The sequence below is a fragment of the Rhinoderma darwinii genome, chromosome 3 (genome assembly GCF_050947455.1).
Source record: "Rhinoderma darwinii isolate aRhiDar2 chromosome 3, aRhiDar2.hap1, whole genome shotgun sequence".
In the NCBI taxonomy this organism is placed as follows: domain Eukaryota; kingdom Metazoa; phylum Chordata; class Amphibia; order Anura; family Rhinodermatidae; genus Rhinoderma; species Rhinoderma darwinii.
The window spans coordinates 160,590,434-160,612,165 of NC_134689.1; the positions used below are offsets into that span (position 1 = coordinate 160,590,434).

At 42.2% G+C, this 21,732-nt stretch overlaps 1 protein-coding gene across 1 annotated transcript in view; it reads left to right on the forward strand.

Annotated features, from left to right (window-relative positions):
- The window catches only part of TRHDE (thyrotropin releasing hormone degrading enzyme), a 728,548-nt gene that overhangs the window by 277,783 nt on the left and 429,033 nt on the right, over positions 1-21,732 (forward strand). The window contains exon 3 of the mRNA XM_075856965.1: positions 1,545-1,671. Within this exon, the coding sequence (XP_075713080.1) occupies positions 1,545-1,671 (127 nt within the window). The remainder of the gene's footprint in view (positions 1-1,544; positions 1,672-21,732) is intronic.

The following is a 21,732-nucleotide window of genomic DNA, read 5'->3' on the forward strand; positions in this document are numbered from 1 at the left end:
GCCAGCTCTAAAAGATTTATTTAGTTTAGAGAACCAGTTATCAAATATCCCATTCAAAAATCCTGAGTTTATAGAAAGAATTCCCTGTTTAGGATCCCCATCTATTAGCTGGGAGCTCGAATACAGGACATGGATACATAAGTCGTCCCGGACAATGAACTTGGCACAGACACCGGACATGGATACTGAAGTCGTCACAGACACTGGACTTGGCATGGACACCGGACACAGATACTGAAGTCATCACAAACACTGGACTTGGCACGGACACGGATACTGAAGTCGTCACAGACACTGGACTTGGCACGGACACCAGACACAGATACTGAAGTTGTCACGGACACTAGACTTGGCACGGACACCGGACACAGATACTGAAGTCGTCACAGACTCTGGACTTGACAACGAACACAGACACTGGATACAAGATACAGGATACGGGAAACAGAATACGGGATACAGGATAATACTTGGGAACCTTTGCAGACCAACACAGGGTTAGATTCAACATTGCTAAAGGAAATAAGGAAGTGGGCAGAGTTCCTTTTAAAGTCCTAGGTGTGCTGGGATTGGTCTGGTGTGATATTATTAATACCGGGGATGAGCGCGCGCACGCACCCTATGGGCTTCGGCCGGAGGAGAAAGCAGTGTGTGAGACCGCAGGCCTTACTCACTCTACATATTATGAGTGCATGATAAATTGCTTCTACCCATAAGAAATCATAGCACAGAGTCTACAATATTATTATTTTTATCCCAACTATTCTTTAAAGAACGTACTTTTATGTAAATGTGTATTTTGCAGAATAAAGCTAGCATGTTGGCTGGTGAATAGAGCTGCTCACTGTAATTATTCTCCCCATTGACAGCATTATTTATGAGTTCTGTATGAATAATTGTTAATAATTTAAATAACAATACTTTTTTCAGCATTTTATGATAGTATTTAAGTTAAAACTAGAGCATTTAAAAGCATGCAGAAAAGTACAAGGATGTTTAGCAGTGAACAGCAGCAATAGATCTGCAATATTAATTGTCTGTTGGGAAAATAACTTAAACAAGGTTTATTTCATGCAGCAGTTTAGCTCTATATAAATAACATCTACAGAGGAAATATCATAAGGGCTGTGCGGCAGTTTTATATTCCGCCAAGTATTATTTTCATGCATTAGGAGAAAAAAAAAAATAACCTCAATAATATTTTTTTCCTTTTTTGAGTGTTCCAGCACACCCTACCTGCATATAAAATTGATATCCATTTTGCTAATACAGTGTAGCATCATATCTTTTGCAAACACATGTGAGTAATTCCTTTGAAATATTTTCTTGACATTAAAATGACATAAATCTTTTTTGGAGCTAATGAAAAAAAAGATTTCATTACAATACAGTTTGGGGCTGAATCCTTTTAGGTTAAAAAAAAACTAGCAATTGTATCTTCTATTTATATAAGTGCCTGAACATACTAGTTTTTCCATCTGTAACTCATATTACAAGAAGTGTCAAGTCTTCTTAACTTGTAGTGTGTTTTCTTTTCCTTTTAGGTCAGATTATATGCACGACCAGACGCAATAAGAAGAGGATCTGGGGACTATGCCCTCAATATAACAAAAAGGCTTTTGGAATTCTATGAGGATTACTTCAAAGTTCCATATTCTTTGCCAAAACTAGGTAAGCGGAAAAAAACTTATAAGGGTAGGTTAAGACAACATGTCAAACTTTTTGCCATTATGTACAACACCTAAAACAACCTTAAATGGTAAATCAAGACACTAGAATGCCTAAATCGGTTTGTTTTTATTGTTTTTTATTTAAATAAATAAATATATATATATATATATATATATATATATATATATATATATATATATATATATATATATATACACTGTATGACGTATATAAAAAATATATGTTAAGAGGTAATATAAAAGAACTTAAAAAAAATATTTCAGACTTGAACTTTTTCCTGACTGCTAATGTATATATATGTTGTCTTTTCTTGATGATGTATGTTAGTAAGCTAACAGCAAGCACATCTTGTTAAGGAGTGCATTGCTGTTAACAAAATTAAAACTAAAATTAAAACTTTGATATTAAGTGCTATGTCGAGGGTTAACCTAGTTGAAGGGTAACTGTCTTTGAAAAAAAACTTCTGACATTTCACAGGGACATATCTGTAGTCTCGATTGGTGGGGTCCGGGTCCTGAGACGTCCACGATTACTGAAATGGAGTAGCAGAAGAAGTGCCCCTTTGGCTTGGATAGGCTTTGCTCGGCTCTTCTTGGAGATGCAAAGCAATGTACAGAATATACTTTCTATAAGACTTTCCATTGAGAAAAGCCAATAATATACAAAGGGGCACAGTGTGCAGCTAAATGCTTTTGCCATTTAATTTCAGCATCTGGTGGTGGTCTCAGGATCTGGACCCACACTAATCAAATCTTCAAACATGCCACTATGACAAGTCAGAAATTTATCCTTTAATGCTTTCCCCTGTGATCAGTTTCATTGTATTACCTTGCATAAGGTGTATGGGAATGGAGGAGACACCTTGTCTCTGGCTTGCAACATGATTGTCAGTTTTCAAGTATTCTTATACATTCGGAATAAAATCTAAAGCTAAAACCATTACTGTACCCAACTACTATAGTACTGTATCTTATGGGTAGATCATTCACATCTTATTGGCATTGTTATTTAATGGAAATTGCAAAAGCAGAATTCCTAAATATTCTTACTCAGCAGGCAGCTTTTTCTTAGCTGAAGCACTTTAGATTGACAGGAAAACATAACTTATCATGTCCTTGTCATTGTCATTACTGTATATAGGGAAATATAAATGCAATGCAGTTGCCGCTCTACAATAATTTACGACCCTTAAGAAATTTTTATTTAATACTTCAACATTCTTGACCAGGGATTCTCAATCTCTTGTTACTGAGGCCTCATCAGCTAGAACATAGTTTTGCCTGGGCCTCATCATTGGTTGTAGTAGATGGCAAAACTTTTAAAACTTACGTCAATGTATCTCAAATGGTCACCAACCTTTAAACAAACGTTCTTCATGAAAACACATTTGACAGCTTATTCTGAAAGTTGCCTGAAAAGTTAAGTAAGCTTCAAAATTTGTCTCCTAAACTCAGTAGGGGACACGACACCCCAATAGAGAATAAGGATAAATACATAGTTTTATATATATATATATATATATATATATATATATATATATATATATATATATATATATATATATATATATATATATATATATAAATATATACAGCGAAGGAAATAAGTATTTCATCCCTTGCTGATTTTGTAAGTTTGCCCACTGTCAAAGACATGAACTGTCTAGAATTTTTAGGCTAGGTTAATTTTACCAGTGAGAGATAGATTATATATACAAAAAAAAAAGAAAATCACATTGTCAAAATTATATATATTTATTTGCATTGTGCACAGAGAAATAAGTATTTGATCCCTTACCAACCATTAAGAGTTCAGCCTCCTCCAGACCAGTTACACGCTCCAAATCAACTTGGTGCCTGCATTAAAGACAGCTGTCTTAAATGGTCACCTGTATAAAAGACTCCTGTCCACAGACTCAATTAATCAGTCTGACTCTAACCTCTACAACATGGGCAAGACCAAAGAGCTTTCTAAGGATGTCAGGGACAAGATCATAGACCTGCACAAGGCTGGAATGGGCTACAAAACCATAAGTAAGACGCTGGGTGAGAAGGGGACAACTGTTGGTGCAATAGTAAGAAAATGGAAGACATACAAAATGACTGTCAATCGACATCAATCTGGGGCTCCATGCAAAATCTCACCTCGTGGGGTATCCTTGATCCTGAGGAAGGTGAGAGCTCAGCCGAAAACTATACGGGGGGAACTTGTTAATGATCTCAAGGCAGCTGGGACCACAGTCACCAAGAAAACCATTGGTAAGACATTACGCCGTAATGGATTAAAATCCTGCAGTGCCCGCAGGGTCCCCCTGCTCAAGAAGGCACATGTACAGGCCCGTCTGAAGTTTGCAAATTAACATTTGGATGATTCTGAGAGTGATTGGGAGAAGGTGCTGTGGTCAGATGAGACTAAAATTTAGCTCTTTGGCATTAACTCAACTCGCCGTGTTTGGAGGAAGAGAAATGTTGCCTATGACCCAAAGAACACCGTCCCCACTGTCAAGCATGGAGGTGGAAACATTATGTTTTGGGGGTGTTTCTCTGCTAAGGGCACAGGACTACTTCACCGCATCAATGGGAGAATGGATGGAGCCATGTACCATCAAATCCTGAGTGACAACCTCCTTCCCTCCACCAGGTCATTAAAAATGGCTCGTGGCTGGGTCTTCCAGCACGACAATGACCCGAAACATACAGCCAAGGCAACAAAGGAGTGGCTCAAAAAGAAGCACATTAAGGTCATGGAGTGGCCTAGCCAGTCTCCAGACCTTAATCCCATCGAAAACTTATGGAGGGAGCTGAAGATCCGAGTTGCCAAGCGACAGCCTCGAAATCTTAATGATTTACAGATGATCTGCAAAGAGGAGTGGGCCAAAATTCCATCTAACATGTATGCAAACCTCATCATCAACTACAAAAAACGTCTGATTGCTTTGCTTGCCAACAAGGTTTTTGCCACCAAGTATTAAGTCTTGTTTGCCAAAGGGATCAAATACTTATTTCTCTGTGCACAATTCAAATAAATATATATACCGTAATTTTGACAATGTGATTTTCTGTTTTTTTTTTATATAATCTATCTCTCACTGGTAAAATTAACCTAGCCTAAAAATTCTAGACTGTTCATGTCTTTGATAGTGGGCAAACTTACAAAATCAGCAAGGGATCAAATACTTATTTCCTTCGCTGTATATATATATAGAACAAAGCAAAGCAAAAGCAGCACCGTTTCTTCCAGTACAGGGTGCACAAGTACCTGTTCAGACACACGACCAGTGTCTCATATTAACAACGAAATCCAATACACAGGACAGCACTCCAAGATCAGTGAAAGAAATGGATCTTTAATCACCACATGCAACGTTTCAGCCCAACTCCATGGGGCCTTTCTCTGTGTATTGGATTTCGTTTTATATATATATATATATATATATATATATATATATATATATATACATATATATATATATATATATATATATATATATATATATATATATGTATATATGTGCATATATATATGTATATATTTTTTTTTTCTTATTTTTCTCTATTTATTACTCTCACATCATACACTTTATGCATATATATATTTTTTTTAATATTCTTTATATATACATACTTGCATTTATAGTATTCACTATTCTTTCACTTTGTTTATTTTTATAAACGTAATACATGTACATGTTACCTATTTTGTGTGCTTTTTATCTATGGTTATTTATGTATATATACATATATTTTATGTATTTATTTATTCATTTTCCTATATATTTATTGTCTATTTATTAGTATTTATTATTTACACATTTTTTGTATTTATTTATATGTATATTTTCTGTATTTATCCATCACCCTAGTTAGATCTAGCATTAGGGGTCCATCACGTAGTTAGGTTTAGCGTCAGGGAAGCTCGGAATAATCTAGATAGGTTTAGTATCAGGCACCCGTCACCGTAGTTAGGTTTAGTGTTAGGGAAGCTCGGAATAATCTGGTTAGGTTTAGTGTCAGGGAATAGTTGCCGTAGTTAGATTTAGTCTCAGGGAAGTTCAAATAAAATCTAGTTAGGTTTAGTGTTATGAACCCTTGCCCTAGTTAGGTTTAGTCTCAGGGAAGCCCACTCGTTCTATAAAAACACAATTTTTTTGGGCTGATTTAGGTAGCAGCCTATTGCTCCTAGTTAGGGAAGCAAACATGTCCCAACGTACATTTAGTGCCGAAGAGGCAAATTAATTTCTTGCCTCCGACACAGAGTCTTTGGATAGTGAGATGATGTTTTATTTATCCACCTCCTCATCCAGTGATGAAGAAGAGGAACCCCCTAGGAGACGCCCCAGGACCACCACTACAGTTGAAGCCCCCGAGCAAAATGACCCTGCCGCAGTTCAAGACCCCGAGCGAAGTGACCCCATTTGGACCCCAATACCAGACATTTATGAGCCCCAAATCCCAGAGTACACGGGCAGCTCAGGGATAAAATGTAATACGGCAGGACTCAGTGAAATTGACTTTTTCAAGCTCTTTTTCACTGATGACTTTATAGATCTTATGGTCTCCCAGACAAATTTATATGCCCAAAAGTATGTTACTAAGAACCCCACATCATTTTATGCCCAAACCCACAGGTGGACCCCTGTAGGTGCAGCAGAGTTGGCCAAGTTCGGGGGACTTCACTTGAACATGGGGCTTCTGAAAAAGCCATCCATTAGGACCTACTGGAGCACGGACATCTTATACCACACCACGATGTACCGTATGGCCATGTCCAGGATGAGTTATGAGGCAATACTTTACTTCTTACATTATACGGATAATGAGCAGTGCCCACCCCGAGATAACCCCAGTTTTGACCGTTTGTACAAACTGAGACCCTTATTAGACCATTTCAGTGCCCGGTTTGCCCAAGTATACACCTCCGAGAAGTGTATTTCTATGGATGAGTCCCTGGTACATTTTAAAGGGAGGCTTCAAGTCCGCCAGTACCTGCCAAGTAAGAGGGCAAGGTATGACGTGAAGATGTATAAGCTGTACGAGAGTGCATCAGGGTATACGTACAAATTTAGGATATATGAAGGGAAGGACAGCAGTATTCAGCCCCCAAAATGCCCCCCTTACTGGGAATTAATGCAAAAATTGTGTGGGAATTGGTGCACCCACTGCTGGACCAGGGTTACCACCTCTACCTGGATAATTTTTATACCAGCGCCCCACTCTTCAAGTGCCTTGCTTCCAGAAGTACTGTGGCATGCGGCACTGCTAGAAAAAAACCTGAGAGGCCTCCCTAAGACTCTGCTTGGGCAAATACTCAGAAGGGGTTAGAGCAGGGCACATTTTAGCAGCAACATATTGTTTGTCAAGTACAAGGACAGGAGAGATGTCCTTGTATTGACAACAATACATGGCCACACCAGTACCCATGTACCTGTATGAGGTACCAGTACAGAGACCCCCAAACCAGACTGCATCCTGGACTACAATAGGTACATGGGAGGGGTTGACTTGTCAGATCAAGTCCTGAAGCCCTACAGCGCCATGCGGAAATCGAGGGTGTGGTATAAGAAGCTGGCCGTGTACATCATACAGATGGCATTATATAATGCATACGTGCTACGTCGATGTGCAGGCCAGAGGGGAATTTCAAGAGGTGGTTATCAAGAACCTAATCTTTAGGGACCAAGAAGAGGGAGCACCCAGTACTTCTGGAAGCGAGGCCACACGCATCGTACCAGGGCAACACTTTCCAGGAGAAGTTCCCCAAACTGGCAAGAAGGGAAAAAGTAAAAAGAGGTGCAGAGTCTGCTCAATGAGGGGAATAAGGAGGGAAACAATATAACAAGGCGACACGTGTCCCGAAACACCAGGGCTCTGTATGAAAGATTGTTTTCGAATTTATCATACATCACTTCATTTTTTATTTATCCTGATGCACTGCCCACAGCTTAACCCCCTCATCTTTCCCTTCTGAGCCCTACCGTGTGCCCAGGCAGCTGATAACAGCCACATATAGGGTATTGCCGTACCCGGGAGAACCCACATTACATCTTATGGGGTGTATATCTCCGTGGCACATGCTGGGCACACTATATCGGACACTGACATGCCATATATATATATATAGAAAATTGCAAATCTCACTCTGCACCATCTGCTGTGCATTATCTTTTACACAGTACCTGTGGGTCAAAATGCTCACTACACCTCTAGATGAATGTCTTAAGGGGTGTCGTTTTTAAAATGGGGACACTTCTCGGGTGTTTCAACTGTACTGGTACCTCAGGGACTTCTGCATACATGACTTAGCACCAGAAAAGCTTCAGTAGGCAAAATGGTGGTCCTTTCCTTCTGAGTCCTGCCATGGGCCCAAACGGCAGTTTATCACCACAAATGGGGTACTGCCGCACTAAGGACAAATTGGGCAACAAAATGGGGTATTTTGTTCCTTGTGAAAATAAGAAATTTTGATCAAAAATGACATCTTATTGGAAAAAATTACATTTTTTTAATTTCACAGCCCAATTCAAATAGGTGCTGTGAAAAAACTGTGCGGTCAAAATGATAACAACAACCATAAATGAATTCCTTGAGGGGTGTAGTTTTCAAAATGTGGTCACTTCTGGTGGGTTTCCATTGATTTGATACCTCAACACCTCTTCAAACCTGGCATGCTGCCTAAAATATATTCTAATAAAAAAGAGGCCTCAAAATACACTAGGTGCTTCTTTTCTTCTAGGGCTTGTGTTTTAGTCCACTAGAACACTAGAGCCACATGTGGGACATTTATAAAAACTGCAGAATCCGGAAAACACATATTTAGTAGTACTTCTCTGGTAAAACCTTCTGTGTCACAGAAAAAAAAAAAAAAAAATTTAAATTCAGCAAGAAAAATGAAATTTGCAAATTTCACCTCCACTTTGTTTTAATTCCTGTGAAATGCCTGAAGGGTTAAAAAAAACCTTTCTAAATGCTGTTTTGAATACTTTGAGGGGTCTAGTTTTTAAAATGGGGTGTTTTATGGGGGTTACTAATACATAGGCCCCTCAAAGCCACTTCAGAACTGAACAGGTACTTTAAAAAAAAAAGGCTTTTGACATTTTCTTAAAAATATGAGAAATTGCTGTTTATGTTCTAAGCCTTGTAACGTCCAAGAAAAATAAAAGAATGTTCAAAAAATGATGCCAATCTAAAGTAGACATATGGGAAATGTGAATTAGTAACTATTTTAGGTGGTATAACTTTCTGTTTTACAAGCAGATGCATTTAAATTCTGAAAAATGCTATTTTTTCAAAATGTTCTCAAAATTTTGCAATTTTCACAAATAAACACTGAATATACACTACCGTTCAAAAGTTTAGGGTCACTTAGAAATTTTCTTTTTTTTTAAAGAAAAACACAGTTTTTATCAATGAAGACAACATTAAATTAATCAGAAATACACTCTATACATTGTTAATGTGGTAAATGACTATTCTAGCTGCAAACGTCTGGTTTTATCACTCCAGTGTTGTAATGGTACATTGTGTTTGCTAACTGTGTTAGAAGGCTAATGGATGATTAGAAAAACCTTGAAAACCCTTGTGCAATTATGTTAGCACCGCTGTAAACAGTTTTGCTGTTTAGAGGAGCTATAAAACTGACCTTCCTTTGAGCTAGTTGAGAATCTGGAGCATTAAATTTGTGGCTTAGATTAAACTCTCCAAATGGCTAGAAAAAGAGAGCTTTCATGTGAAACTCGACAGTCTATTCTTGTTCTTAGAAATGAAGGCTATTCCATGTGAGAAATTGCCAAGAAACGGAAGATTTCCTACAACGGTGCGTACTACTCCCTTCAGAGGACAGCACAAACAGGCTCTAACCAAAGTAGAAAGAGAAGTGGGAGGCTCCGCTGCACAACTGAGCAACAAGACAAGTACATTAGAGTCTCTAGTTTGAGAAATAGACGCCTCACAGGTCCTCAACTGGCAGCTTCATTAAATAGTACCCGCAAAACGCCAGTGTCAAAGTCTACAGTGAAGAGGCGACTCCGGGATGATGGCCTTCTGGGCAGAGTGGCAAAGAAAAAGCCATATCTGAGACTGGCTAATAAAAGGAAAAGATTAATATGGGCAAAAGCACACAGACATTGGACAGAGGGAGATTGGAAAAAAGTGTTATGGACAGACGAATCGAAGTTTGAGGTGTTTGGATCACACAGAAGAACATTTGTGAGACGCAGAACAACTGAAAAGATGCTGGAAGAGTGCCTGATGCCATCTGTCAAGCATGGTGGAGGTAATATGATGGTCTGGGGTAAAGTGGGAGATTTGTACAAGGTAAAAGGGATTTTGAATAAGGAAGGCTATCACTCCATTTTGCAACGCCATGCCATACCCTGTGGACAGCGCATGATTGGAGCCAATTTCATCCTACAACAGGACAATGACCCAAAGCACACCTCCAAATGATGCAAGAAATATTTAGGGAAGAAGCCGGCAGCTGGTATTCTATCTGTAATGGAGTGGCCAGCGCAGTCACTAGATCTCAACCCCATAGAGCTGTTGTGAGAGCAGTTTGACCGTATGGTACGCAAGAAGTGCCCATCAAGCCAATCCAACTTGTGGGAGGGCCTTCTGGAAGCATGGGGTGAAATTTCTCCCGATTACCTAAGAAAATTAACAGCTAGAATGCCAAAGGTCTGCAATGCTGGAATTGCTGCAAATGGAGCATTCTTTGACGAAAGCAAAGTTTGAAGGAGAAAATAATTATTTCAAATAAAAATCATTATTTCTAACCTTGTCAATGTCTTGACTATATTTTCTAGTCATTTTTCAACTCATTTGATAAATATAAGTGTGAGTTTTCATGGAAAACACAAAATTGTCTGGGTGACCCCAAACTTTTGAACGGTAGTGTATATCGACCAAATTTTACACCGAACATGAAGCCCAGTGTGTCACGAGAAAACAATCTCAGAATCGCTTGGATAGGTTTAAGCATTCCGACGTTATTACCACATAAAGTGAAATATGTCAGATTTAAAAAAATGGGCTCCGAGCCTTAAGGCCAAAACTAGGCTGCGTCCTTAAGGGGTTAATGACCAAAGATTATTTCTTGTTTTTTCACTGTCACATTCTAAGAGTCGTACCCTTTTTTTGTTCTGTCGACAAAGCCGTATAAGGGCATGTTTTTTGCGGAACGAGTTGTATTTTTAAATTACACCATTTTTGGGTGCATATAATATATTGATTAACTTTTATTAACTTTATTTTAGGAAAGAATTGAAAATAAACAGCTAATCCAACATTGTCTTACGTTATAAATTTACGCCGTTCACCATGCGGCATAAAAAACATCTTACCTTTATTCCATGGGTCGGCATGATTACAGGGATACCAAATATGTAAAGGTTTTATGTTTTCCTATGGATGAAAAATAAAAACCCTTTAAAAAAAAAACTATTTATTTTTGCATCGCCGCATTTCAAGAGCCGTAACTTTTTTATTTTTCTGTCGATGTAGCCATATGTGAGCTTGTTTTTTTGCGAGACCAGGTGTAGTTTTCATTGGTAGTATTTTGGGGGTACACGAGCCTTATTGATTAACTTTTATTTTATTTTTCATGGAGGAAATTTTCCGTTGTTCTTTGCGTTTTTTTTACGCTTTTCATCTGGCGCTTCAATTAATGTGTTAACTTTATTGTTTGAGTTGTTATGATCGCGGTGATTCCCTATATGTGTATGTTATTATTGTTTTACACTTTTACTAAATAAAACCACTTTTTTGTGAAAAAAGTGGTTTTATTTTATTTTTACTGTAATCTTTTTTTTTTTCATAAATTTCATTTCACTTTTACTTTTTTTTTTGTCCCACCAGGGGATTTCACTATGTGATCTGCCGATGCATACTAATGCATTATACCATGTAAAACTGCCGGGCAATCTATTAGGCCATGCCTCTGCTGAAGGCAGACCTGGAGGCCTTTGTTAGGCCCCCGGCTGCCATGGAAATACAACGGCGCTCCGCGATGTCTTTGCGGGGGCACCAATGGGGTGACAGAGGGAGCCTTCTCCCTCTGTCAAACACATTAGATGCCGCTATTGCTATTGACCGCGGCCTCTAATGGATTAAACTGCCGGAAACGGAGCGCGCTTTGATTCCGGCAGATGGGGCAGGAGCCAGGCTGTATATAACAGCCGTGCTCTTGCCGCTGATCACGTGGATACACTGACAGTACCCACGCGATCAGAGCGACGGATATATCGGTCGCTATGCAGGAACAAGCACCTGCTTAACGTCGCTCGTCGTTAAGGGGTTAAATTTAATTTGCCAGTTCTCTGCCCATGCCTCCAGCTTCCCCAAATTCCTTTGTAATATTATATTATGCTCCTCTATGTTGATTACTTCAGAGAGCTTAGTATCTGCAAATATTAAAATTATACTCTTTAGTCCCTCTACAAGGTCATTATTAAATATACTTAAAGAGGCTCTGTCACCTACATAATCTGATTGGCGCTGTAATATCAACAGTGGTTTTTATTTTGAAAAACTATCATTTTTGAGCAAGTTATGAACAATTTTAGATTTATGCTAATTCGTTTCTTAATTCCTAACTGGGCATCTTTTAACTTTTGACCAAGTAGGCATTGTAAAGAGAAGTGTATGACGCTGACCAATCAGCGACATACACTTCTCTCCATTCATGTCCATCTGTATTCACAGCACAGCGATGTATTACAGCTGACACTCAGGACTAACGGTCAGGAGCAGCGATCGTGTGGTTACAGAAGCCTGTAAAAATAACAATATACTGCAATACATTATTATTGCAGTATATTGTACCAGCGATCCAATGATCGCTGGTTCAAGTCCCCTAAAGGGACTAATAAAATGTGTAGAAGAATTAAAGTTATTAGTAGTGAGAAAGAAAAAAGTTTAAAGTTAAAAAAAAAAACCTTTTCCCATTTTTATTCCAAAGTAATGTAAAAAAATAAACAAAATTGGTATCACTACATCCGTAAAAGGCCGAACTATTACAATATACCATTATATAACTCGCACGGTGAACCCAGTAAAAAACGTAAATAATATAAACCCGCCAAAATCGCAGTTTTTTTTTGTCACCTTAGCTCTAAAACACATATGTAATACAACTTTTTGATCACGTTTATGTACTAAAAAATGGTACCAATAAAAACTACAGCTCGTCCTGCAAAAAATAAGACCTCCCACCGCTCAATCAACTGAAAAATAAAAAAGTTATGGCTCTCAGAATGTGGTGAAACAAAACAATTTTTATTTTAATAAATTGATTTTTCTTTGTAAAAGTAGTATAATATAAAAAAAACTCTATAAATTTGGTATCACCAGAATAAAGTAAAGTTTTCATTTTTACTGCACGGCGAAAACTGTAAAAACAAAAACCCCAAAAAATGGAATCAGATTTTTTTCCTATATCAGCTTGCAAAGAATTTTAATAAATACCAAAAGTATCGACCAAATTCTTTCACTAACATAAAGTTCAACATGTCACGAGAAAACAATCTCAGAATCGCTTGGATAGGTAAAGGCATTCCGATGTTATTACCACATAAAGTAACACATGTCCGATTGGAAAGAATCGGCTGTGTCCTGAAGGGGTTAACCACCTTTGAAAAGTCCAAATACACCACATCCACAGCCTTACCTAGGTCCAGCGTAGAACTTACCTCCTTAGAGACTGAGCATATTAGTTTGATAGAACCAATCCCTCAAAAAAACCATGATGATGATGTGTTTCGGGTGTTAAATTACTTTGTTTTTGTTCTTTTTATTTTTTAAAGTTTTATATTAAGAAGAAGGGATATATGATACAATACATTGTATGGTTAAATAATCAGTATTCCTGCATGAGTTGCAGTAAAAATGTAAAAATTCCACATGGTATAAAGAGAATATAAAGAGAATCCTGACCACAATTTTGTATTTCTTGTGGTCTTTCAAGTAAATCCCATTCTTTCTCTTCTTTCCTATTTTCTTATATTTATTATAATTGTCATCTACAAAATTTGACCTAATCATATAGAACTATAAAAACCATGCAACAACTATCCCTCTCCCCCTGTCCTCAGTGACCGCCTTTCCCCGCCTGTATATCTTCAATCTCCCCAATGTTCCTTTAAGATTTTCTGTGCTACATCCATGGCCGGCCTTAGCTATGTGCGACACGTGCGGTCGCACAGGGCGCCGGCCGCCATGCTGCAAGGGGGGCGCCAGTGGGTGCGAGCAGAAGAGAGGAGAAATGTTCCTCCCTCTGCACTGCTGCGTGAAGTGAGCGCTGATTGGAGGAGCAGCAGGTGCTTCTGTCTGCTCCACCAATCGGCACAGCCTGTACTGCAGTGTCACACGCAGCTACTTCCTGCTGTGCTGCTGCCCCAGTGAAGACTCCTCCACGGAGCTCCAGAGTCAGGTAAGAAGAGCAGCAGCTTTAGCTTAATCTATGTTTATTTATGTGCTGTGTGAGGGAGGGGGAGAGAGGGGGCTTTATGTGATGTGTAACAGGATGTTTTTTTTTTTTTTTTTTTAAAGATCGATTTTGTGGGGGAGGGGAGACTAGGTTAGAGGTACTTTGAGTGTGTATTTTTTACAGATCGATTTTGTGGGGGAGGGGACATTGCCCTAAATGCTATAGGAGTGTGGGGGGATTCTTTATAAATGTATTTTGTGAGGAGGGGGACTTCTGTATAGTTTATTTTGTGGTGTAGGAGCTTATTATGAATCACGGGGGAGGGGAACTTAGCGTTATGTATGGGGAGAAAGGATTCTTTAGGGTACGGCCACACGGAGCGGCCCTCACACTGTCGCAACGCGGCCAACAACCGCGCTGGCACTATGTAGGAGCGGCTGTCAAATACCTCGTTAAGGGGTATTCCGGTTACATTCGCATGCGCACTGCCGCTCCATTTATTCTCTATGGGAGCGCCGGAGATAGCCGAGTGCAGTGTTCTGCTTTTTCCGGCGCTCCCATAGAAAATGGATAGGAGGTAAGTTGTTGTAATTTGCAAAATCGTGCGGCCATAAAGGGTGTATTAATTCATGGCCGCACGTTAACGCGGGTAAACCGTCCCTTTATCTGCAAAATCGTGCAGCCATTAATTAATACACCCTTTATGGCCGCACGATTTTGCAAATTACAACAACTTACCTCCTATCCATTCTCTATGGGAGCGCCGGAAAAAGCAGAACACTGCACTCGGCTGTCTTCGGCGCTCCCATAGAGAATGAATGGAGCGGCAGTGCGCATGCGAATGTAACCGGAATACGTGCGGCCACTAACAGGCTGTTTGACAGCCGCACTGAACATGGTGATGGCGTGGTTGTTAGCTGCATTGCAACCGTGTCAGGGCCGCTCCGTGTGGCCTTACCCTTAGGCTGGATTCACACGAGCGTGTGCCATTTGCGCACGCAAAATACACGGCGTTTTGCCTGCACAAAATGCATTTGACAGCTCCGTGCGGCAGCAGCAAATGATGCGCGGCTGCGTGCTTTTCTCGCAGCCGCCATCATTATGACACTCCATTTGGATGTTTGTAAACAAAAAAGCACGTGGTGCTTTTCTGTTTTCATTCATCCTTTTCACTGCTGTTGCGCGAATCACGCTGGTCGCACGGAAGTGCTTCTGTGTGGCATGCATGGTTTTCACGCACCCATTGACTTCAATGGGTGCGTGATGCGCAAAAAACGCTCAAAGAACGGACATGTCATGACTTTTACGCAGCGGACACACGCAGCATAAAAATCACGCACCTGTCTGCACGGCCCCATAGGCTAATATAGGTCCGTGCAACGCTCATGAAAATCACGCGCGTTGCACGGACGTATATCCCGTTCGTCTGAATAAGCCATTAGTGATAATATTTGTGGGGAGAGCAACTTGATTATAAGGGTAGGAACACACAGGGCGGATACGTAAAACTACACAGTGTATACGTCCTGAGAACCGCAGGGAATTTCACATGAAAAACAGCACCAAATTTTGGTGCAGTTTTTTGGGCGAAAAGACTGCAGAAATAAATTTAAAAAAAAGCTAATACTCCCAGCCGTAGTCCCTCTCCCTCTCTGATCGTAGCCCGGCCTCCTGTGATGATGCTGTCGTCCATGTGACCGCTGCAGCCTTTGATTGGCTGCAGCTGTCACATGGGATGCATTGTCATCCCTGGAGGCCGGGCTACGCTCAGAGCAGAATACACATTGCTATGACTACGGCCGGGTGTATTACCTTTTTTTTTTCTCATTAGAGATTAACGATAAACAACGTTTTTATCATTGATCTTCCACTTTGTTAACACTGACCAAATATCATTATAATTGTTCAGAAACTGGCGAATCATGATGATAATTGGCTCAACTAAATAGGCCTTTAATGGGGGTATATTCAGGCTTAGTGCCTAGGGCAGCGTGAGTTGTAAATACGGCCCTGCTAAAGGCGCAGATACTATTCAACACTATAGGTATCTCCCTGCTCTGTGATCTACTAGACTGGTGGTTCCCAACATGAGGTTCCCATGAGAATCCTCCAGGGGTGCCGCGACACTCCTCTGGACAACTGCCACGGACGTGCTTTCTCTCCTCCTCCTCCTCCTCCTCCTCCTCCTCATAGCGCGAAGTGGATGTGAGGAGGAGGAGGAGGAGATTTTTTTGCAGAACCCCTGTAGATGGCACCCCCGACTAAATGGACAGAGGCGTCAGGGGCTTCTCCTGGAGTGGAATCCCCGATCACGGCGTCTGCAACACTGTGGACAGGGATTCCGCTTCAGGAGTTAGTTGCCCGATGTCACTGTTCATATATGGACAAAGACATCAAGCACTCCGTCAAGGAGCGGAATCCCCAGCCACAGGGAGCTACAGTGGCGCTATCTACAGGAAGGGAGTGCTACCTACAAGGGTGTGTGTGGCACTACCTACAAGGGGGCTGTGCGGCAAGGGGGGGGATTTGTGGCACTACTTACTAGGGATGCACAATGCATCGAAACTTCGATACTGTGCATCCCCAAATGGTTCGAGCCACACCGGTAAGTATAGTAATACATGATGAATGAGAGCGGGGCTGCGGCTGTGTAATACAGTCACTGCCCCGCTCCTGAGTCCTGACAAGTGCATGCTGTCAGGATGATGCGATGCGGCCAGTGCTGCACTAAAGAGCGGCGGCACTGAAAACAGAACATGGCGGCCGCACTGCAAAACACCCCCATGTTCTTTCTTCGGTGTCTGCACCGCCGCTCATTAGTGCAGCGCCGGCCGCATTACCTCATGCTGACCGCGCACGTACTTCTGTCAGGAGCGGGGCAATGACTATATTACACAGCCGCAGCCCCGCTCTATAACGGCGGAGATCAGAGAAACCGCTCATCTCCGCCGCTATTCTCCTGAATGCTGCGATCAAAACTGACTGCAGCATTCAGGGGAAAGTGAGGAGGGGGATGCCCCTTGGATCGCGTCACAGGGAATTCCTGTGACGCGAATGAGGGCCATACCATACATGGGCAGACAGCCCAGGGTCTATTGAAGGACCCCAGGGCTGTTTTACTATATTTCCTGTTGTTAGGGCATACTTAGGTCTGTCCTAACAACTGCTTGTGTACTATACATACACCGGCTAATGTACTGACATATATCTGATATATGCAGTATATTAAAGTTTAAAAATAAAGTAAAAACATAAATTAATGTTAAATTTAAAAAAATACACATACGCCTTTTTTTTACAATAAACCTTAAAATAAGTCTCAATATATAAAATACACACATTCGGTATTGGCGCGGCCGTAATAACCTGCACAACAATTTTTTTTGCGTCATTTATGATGTGTACGCTGTCAAAAATAAATTTAAAAAAACTTATTTCACTTATTAATGTGAGGCCCGAGGTGTGATGATAAATTTAACCTCCATGTGCCTCACATTAATAGTAATTAACCCCATCATGTACCTCACACATTAACCCATTATGACTGAGAAACATGATAGGGTTAATTACTATTAGGGGGGATTCACACGAACGTGTATTCGGTCCGTGCGGGCCGCGTGGTTTTCACGCGCCACGCACAGACCAATACAAGTCTATTGGGCAGTACAGACAGTCCGTGCTTTTTGCGCAGCGTTTGTCAGCTGCGCAAAAAACGCGACATGTTCAATATCTCTGCGTATTTCGCGCATCACGCACCCATTGAAGTCAATGAGTGCGTGAAAACCACGCAGGTCGCACGGAAGCACTTCCGTGCGAACCGACTGAAACAGCGCACCAGCTGTCAAAATGATGAATGTAAACAGAAAAGCACCACGTGCTTTTCTGTTTCCAAACATCCAAACGGAGTGTCTTTTTAGATGAGCGAACCCGGACAACCGAACCGAACTTCACCGGGTTCGGCCGAACTCGTTTTGGCCGAACCCGGCAAAAAAAATTCCGGTACGCGACGTCAGGAGATAGTCACTGTCCAGGGTGCTGAAAGAGTTAAACTGTTTCAGCACCATGGACAGTGACTTCCGATCCCAATATACATGAACCTGTAAAAAAAAAACGAAGTTCTGACTTACCGATAACTCCCGGCTTCTTCCTCCAGTCTGACCTCCCGGGATGACAATTCAGTCCAAGTGACAGCTCCAGCCAATCACAGGCCAAGCACAGGCTGCAGCGGTCACATGGACTGCCGCGTCATCCAGGGAGGTGGGGCCCGATGTCAAGAGAGACGCGTCACCAAGGACGCGTCACCAAGGCAACGGCCGGGAGGGAAGTTCTCGGTAAGTACGAACTTTTTCTTTTTTTTTAACAGGTTGCTGTATATTGTGTTCGGCATTCACTGTCGAGGGTGCTCAAAGAGTTACTGCCGATCAGTTAGCTCTTTCAGCACCTTGGACAGTGACTGGCGTTGACTAGCCTCATCTCTATGATGGCAGCCGCGCATCATACACGGATGACACACGCAGCTGTCAAATGTTGTTTGCGCGCGCAAAAATGCAACGTTCGTCTGAATCTGCCCTTAATGTGAGGCAAATGGAGGTTAAATTCAGCATCACACCTCGCGCCTCACATCAGAAAATGGAAGAACTGTTTTTTATTACTGTTGGCAAAGTATCGTTTTGGTATAGAAATTGCAATACTACACGAAGTATCGGTATCGAAGTCCAAATTCAGGTGTCGTGACATCCCTACTACCTACAAAGGGGCTGTGTGGCATGACCTACAGGGGGCTGTGTGGCACGAACTACAAGGGGGCTGTGTGGCACGAACTACAAGGGGGCTGTGTGGCACGAACTACAAGGGGGCTAGGTAGCACTACCTACAAGGGGGCTGTGTGGCACTACCTACAAGGGGGCTGTGTGGCACTACCTACAAGAGGGCTGTGTGGCACTAACTACAAGAGGGCTGTGTGGCACTACCTACAAGGGGGCTGTGTGGCACGACCTACAAGGGGGCTGTGTGGCACGACCTACAAGGGGCTGTGTGGTACTATCTACAGGGGGCATCTGTGAGTGGCGGGCTGATGGTTATTTTACTGTGAGTGGACGGGCTGATGGTCATTTTACTGTGAGTGGGGGGCTGATGGTAGTTTTACTGTGAGTGGGGGGTTGATGGTAGTTTTACTGTGAGTGGGGGGCTGATGGTCATTTTACTGTGAGTGGGGGGCTGATGGTCATTTTACTGTGAGTGGGGGCTGATGGTAGTTTTACTGTGAGTGGACGGGCTGATGGTCATTTTACTGTGAGTGGACGGGCTGATGGTCATGTTACTGTGAGTGGGGGGCTGATGGTAGTTTTACTATGAGTGGGGGGCTGATGGTCATTTAACTGTGAGTGGGGGGCTGATGGTCATTTTACTGTGAGTGGGGGGCTGATGGTCATTTTACTGTGAGTGGGGGGCTGATGGTCATTTTACTGTGAGTGGGGGCTGATGGTAGTTTTACTGTGAGTGGACGGGCTGATGGTCATTTTACTGTGAGTGGACGGGCTGATGGTCATTTTACTGTGAGTGGGGGCTGATGGTAGTTTTACTGTGAGTGGACGGGCTGATGGTCATTTTACTGTGAGTGGGGGCTGATGGTAGTTTTACTGTGAGTGGACGGGCTGATGGTCATTTTACTGTGAGTGGACGGGCTAATGGTCATTTTACTGTGAGTGGACGGGCTGATGGTCATTTTACTGTGAGTGGGGGCTGATGGTAGTTTTACTGTGAGTGGACGGGCTGATGGTCATTTTACTGTGAGTGGGGGCTGATGGTAGTTTTACTGTGAGTGGACGGGCTGATGGTCATTTTACTGTGAGTGGACGGGCTGATGGTCATTTTACTGTGAGTGGACGGGCTGATGGTCATTTTACTGTGAGTGGACGGGCTGATGGTCATTTTAGGGTATGTTCACACAGCAGCGTCCATTACGGCTGAAATTACGGAGCCGTTTTCAGGAGAAAACGGCTCCGGAATTTCAGACGTAATGGCATATGCAGGCGCTATTCGCTGCGTCCATTACGGACGTAATTGGAGCTGTTTTTCTATGGAGTCAAGGGAAAACGGCTCCAATTACGTCTCAAGAAGTGACAGGCTTTTCTTTGATGCTGGCGTCTCTTTTACGCTCCGTCTTTTGACAGCGGCGCGTAAAAAAAATGACCGTCGGCACAGAATATCGTAAGACCCATTCAAATGAATGGGCAGATCTTTGCCGACGCTTTTGAGCCGCATTTTCGGACGTAATTCGGGGCTAAAACACCCGAATTACGTCCGTAAATAGTGTGTGTGAACCCAGCCTTACTGTGAGTGGGGGGCTGATGGTCATTTTACTGTGAGTGGGGGGGGGCTGATGGTCATCAAGTGGTTTCCACCTCTGACCTCCAATTGAAATTAATAGTAGGAAGAAAATAGCTTTGGCGCTCTTTTGGAGCTTTTTTTGCTGCGTCTTTTGCATTCGCTTCAACGGCTTAAAAAAAAACGCTAAAAAAACCCATCAAATAACGCTGTCAATTCAAAAGCAGATTTTTTCTGCCTTACAAAAGACGCTGTGTGAACATACCCTAAGAATGCAGTGCTTATTTTTAGCTATTTTCTGTCTTTCTCTAAACATTTTTTGGTAGGGGGGCCCTGAGGAATTTTTTTTTTCCAGGGGTGGCTCAAGTCCGAAAAGGTTGGGAAACTCTGTAACAGGCTACAGAGGCGCCTGCAGCCTATGAGGCGCAGGGACAGGTTCCCTGCGCAGTCGGCGTGATGACATCTCTGGATCAAGCCGGCCTACGCAAGGATCCTGTCAGGTGGAGGTGGGGGGCAGTATGGCACTGTCTACAAGGGGGATGTGGGGGCTGTATGTCACTCTCTACAAGGGGGATGTGAGGGCTGTATGTCACTCTCTACAAGGGGGAGGTGGGGGCTGTATGTCACTTTCTACAATGGGGAGGTGGTTGCTGTATGACACTGTCTACAAGGGGGCGGTGGGGGGCACTGTGTACAAGAGGGAGGTGGGGCTGTATGACACTACAAGGGGCAGATGGGGGGGCTGTATGGCACTACAAGGGGCAGATGGGGGCTGTATGACACTACAAGGGGCAGATGGGGGCTGTATGGCACTGTCTACAAGGAGGAGGTGGGGGATTATGGCACTGTCTACAGGGAGGCTGGACGGCACAATCTACAGGGGGCACTTTCTACTAGGGGGGCTGTGGGGGCATTATACTCTGTGGAGGACATCATACTGTGTAGGGGCAGTACAGGGGGGCAATATAATGTGTGTGGCACTTAGGGGGCATAACACTGTGTGGGCACAATTAGAGGACAAAATACTGTGTCCTTGAAGGCGTTATAATATATTACATTATTAAATATTATTATTACACTGTGTGGGGGCACTATATATGGCATTATACTGTGGGGAGGAATTATGCTTTTTTATGGGGCATTTTGTATAATGGCGTGGGGCGCCGAAAGATAATATTGCACGGGGTGCCATCTACCCTAAGGCCGGCCCTGGCTACATCAACAAGTATATTGAAATACTTTCTGGCTCATCCCCCATTTTAGGATTTGTGGTGGAAGTTATAATTCACAAAT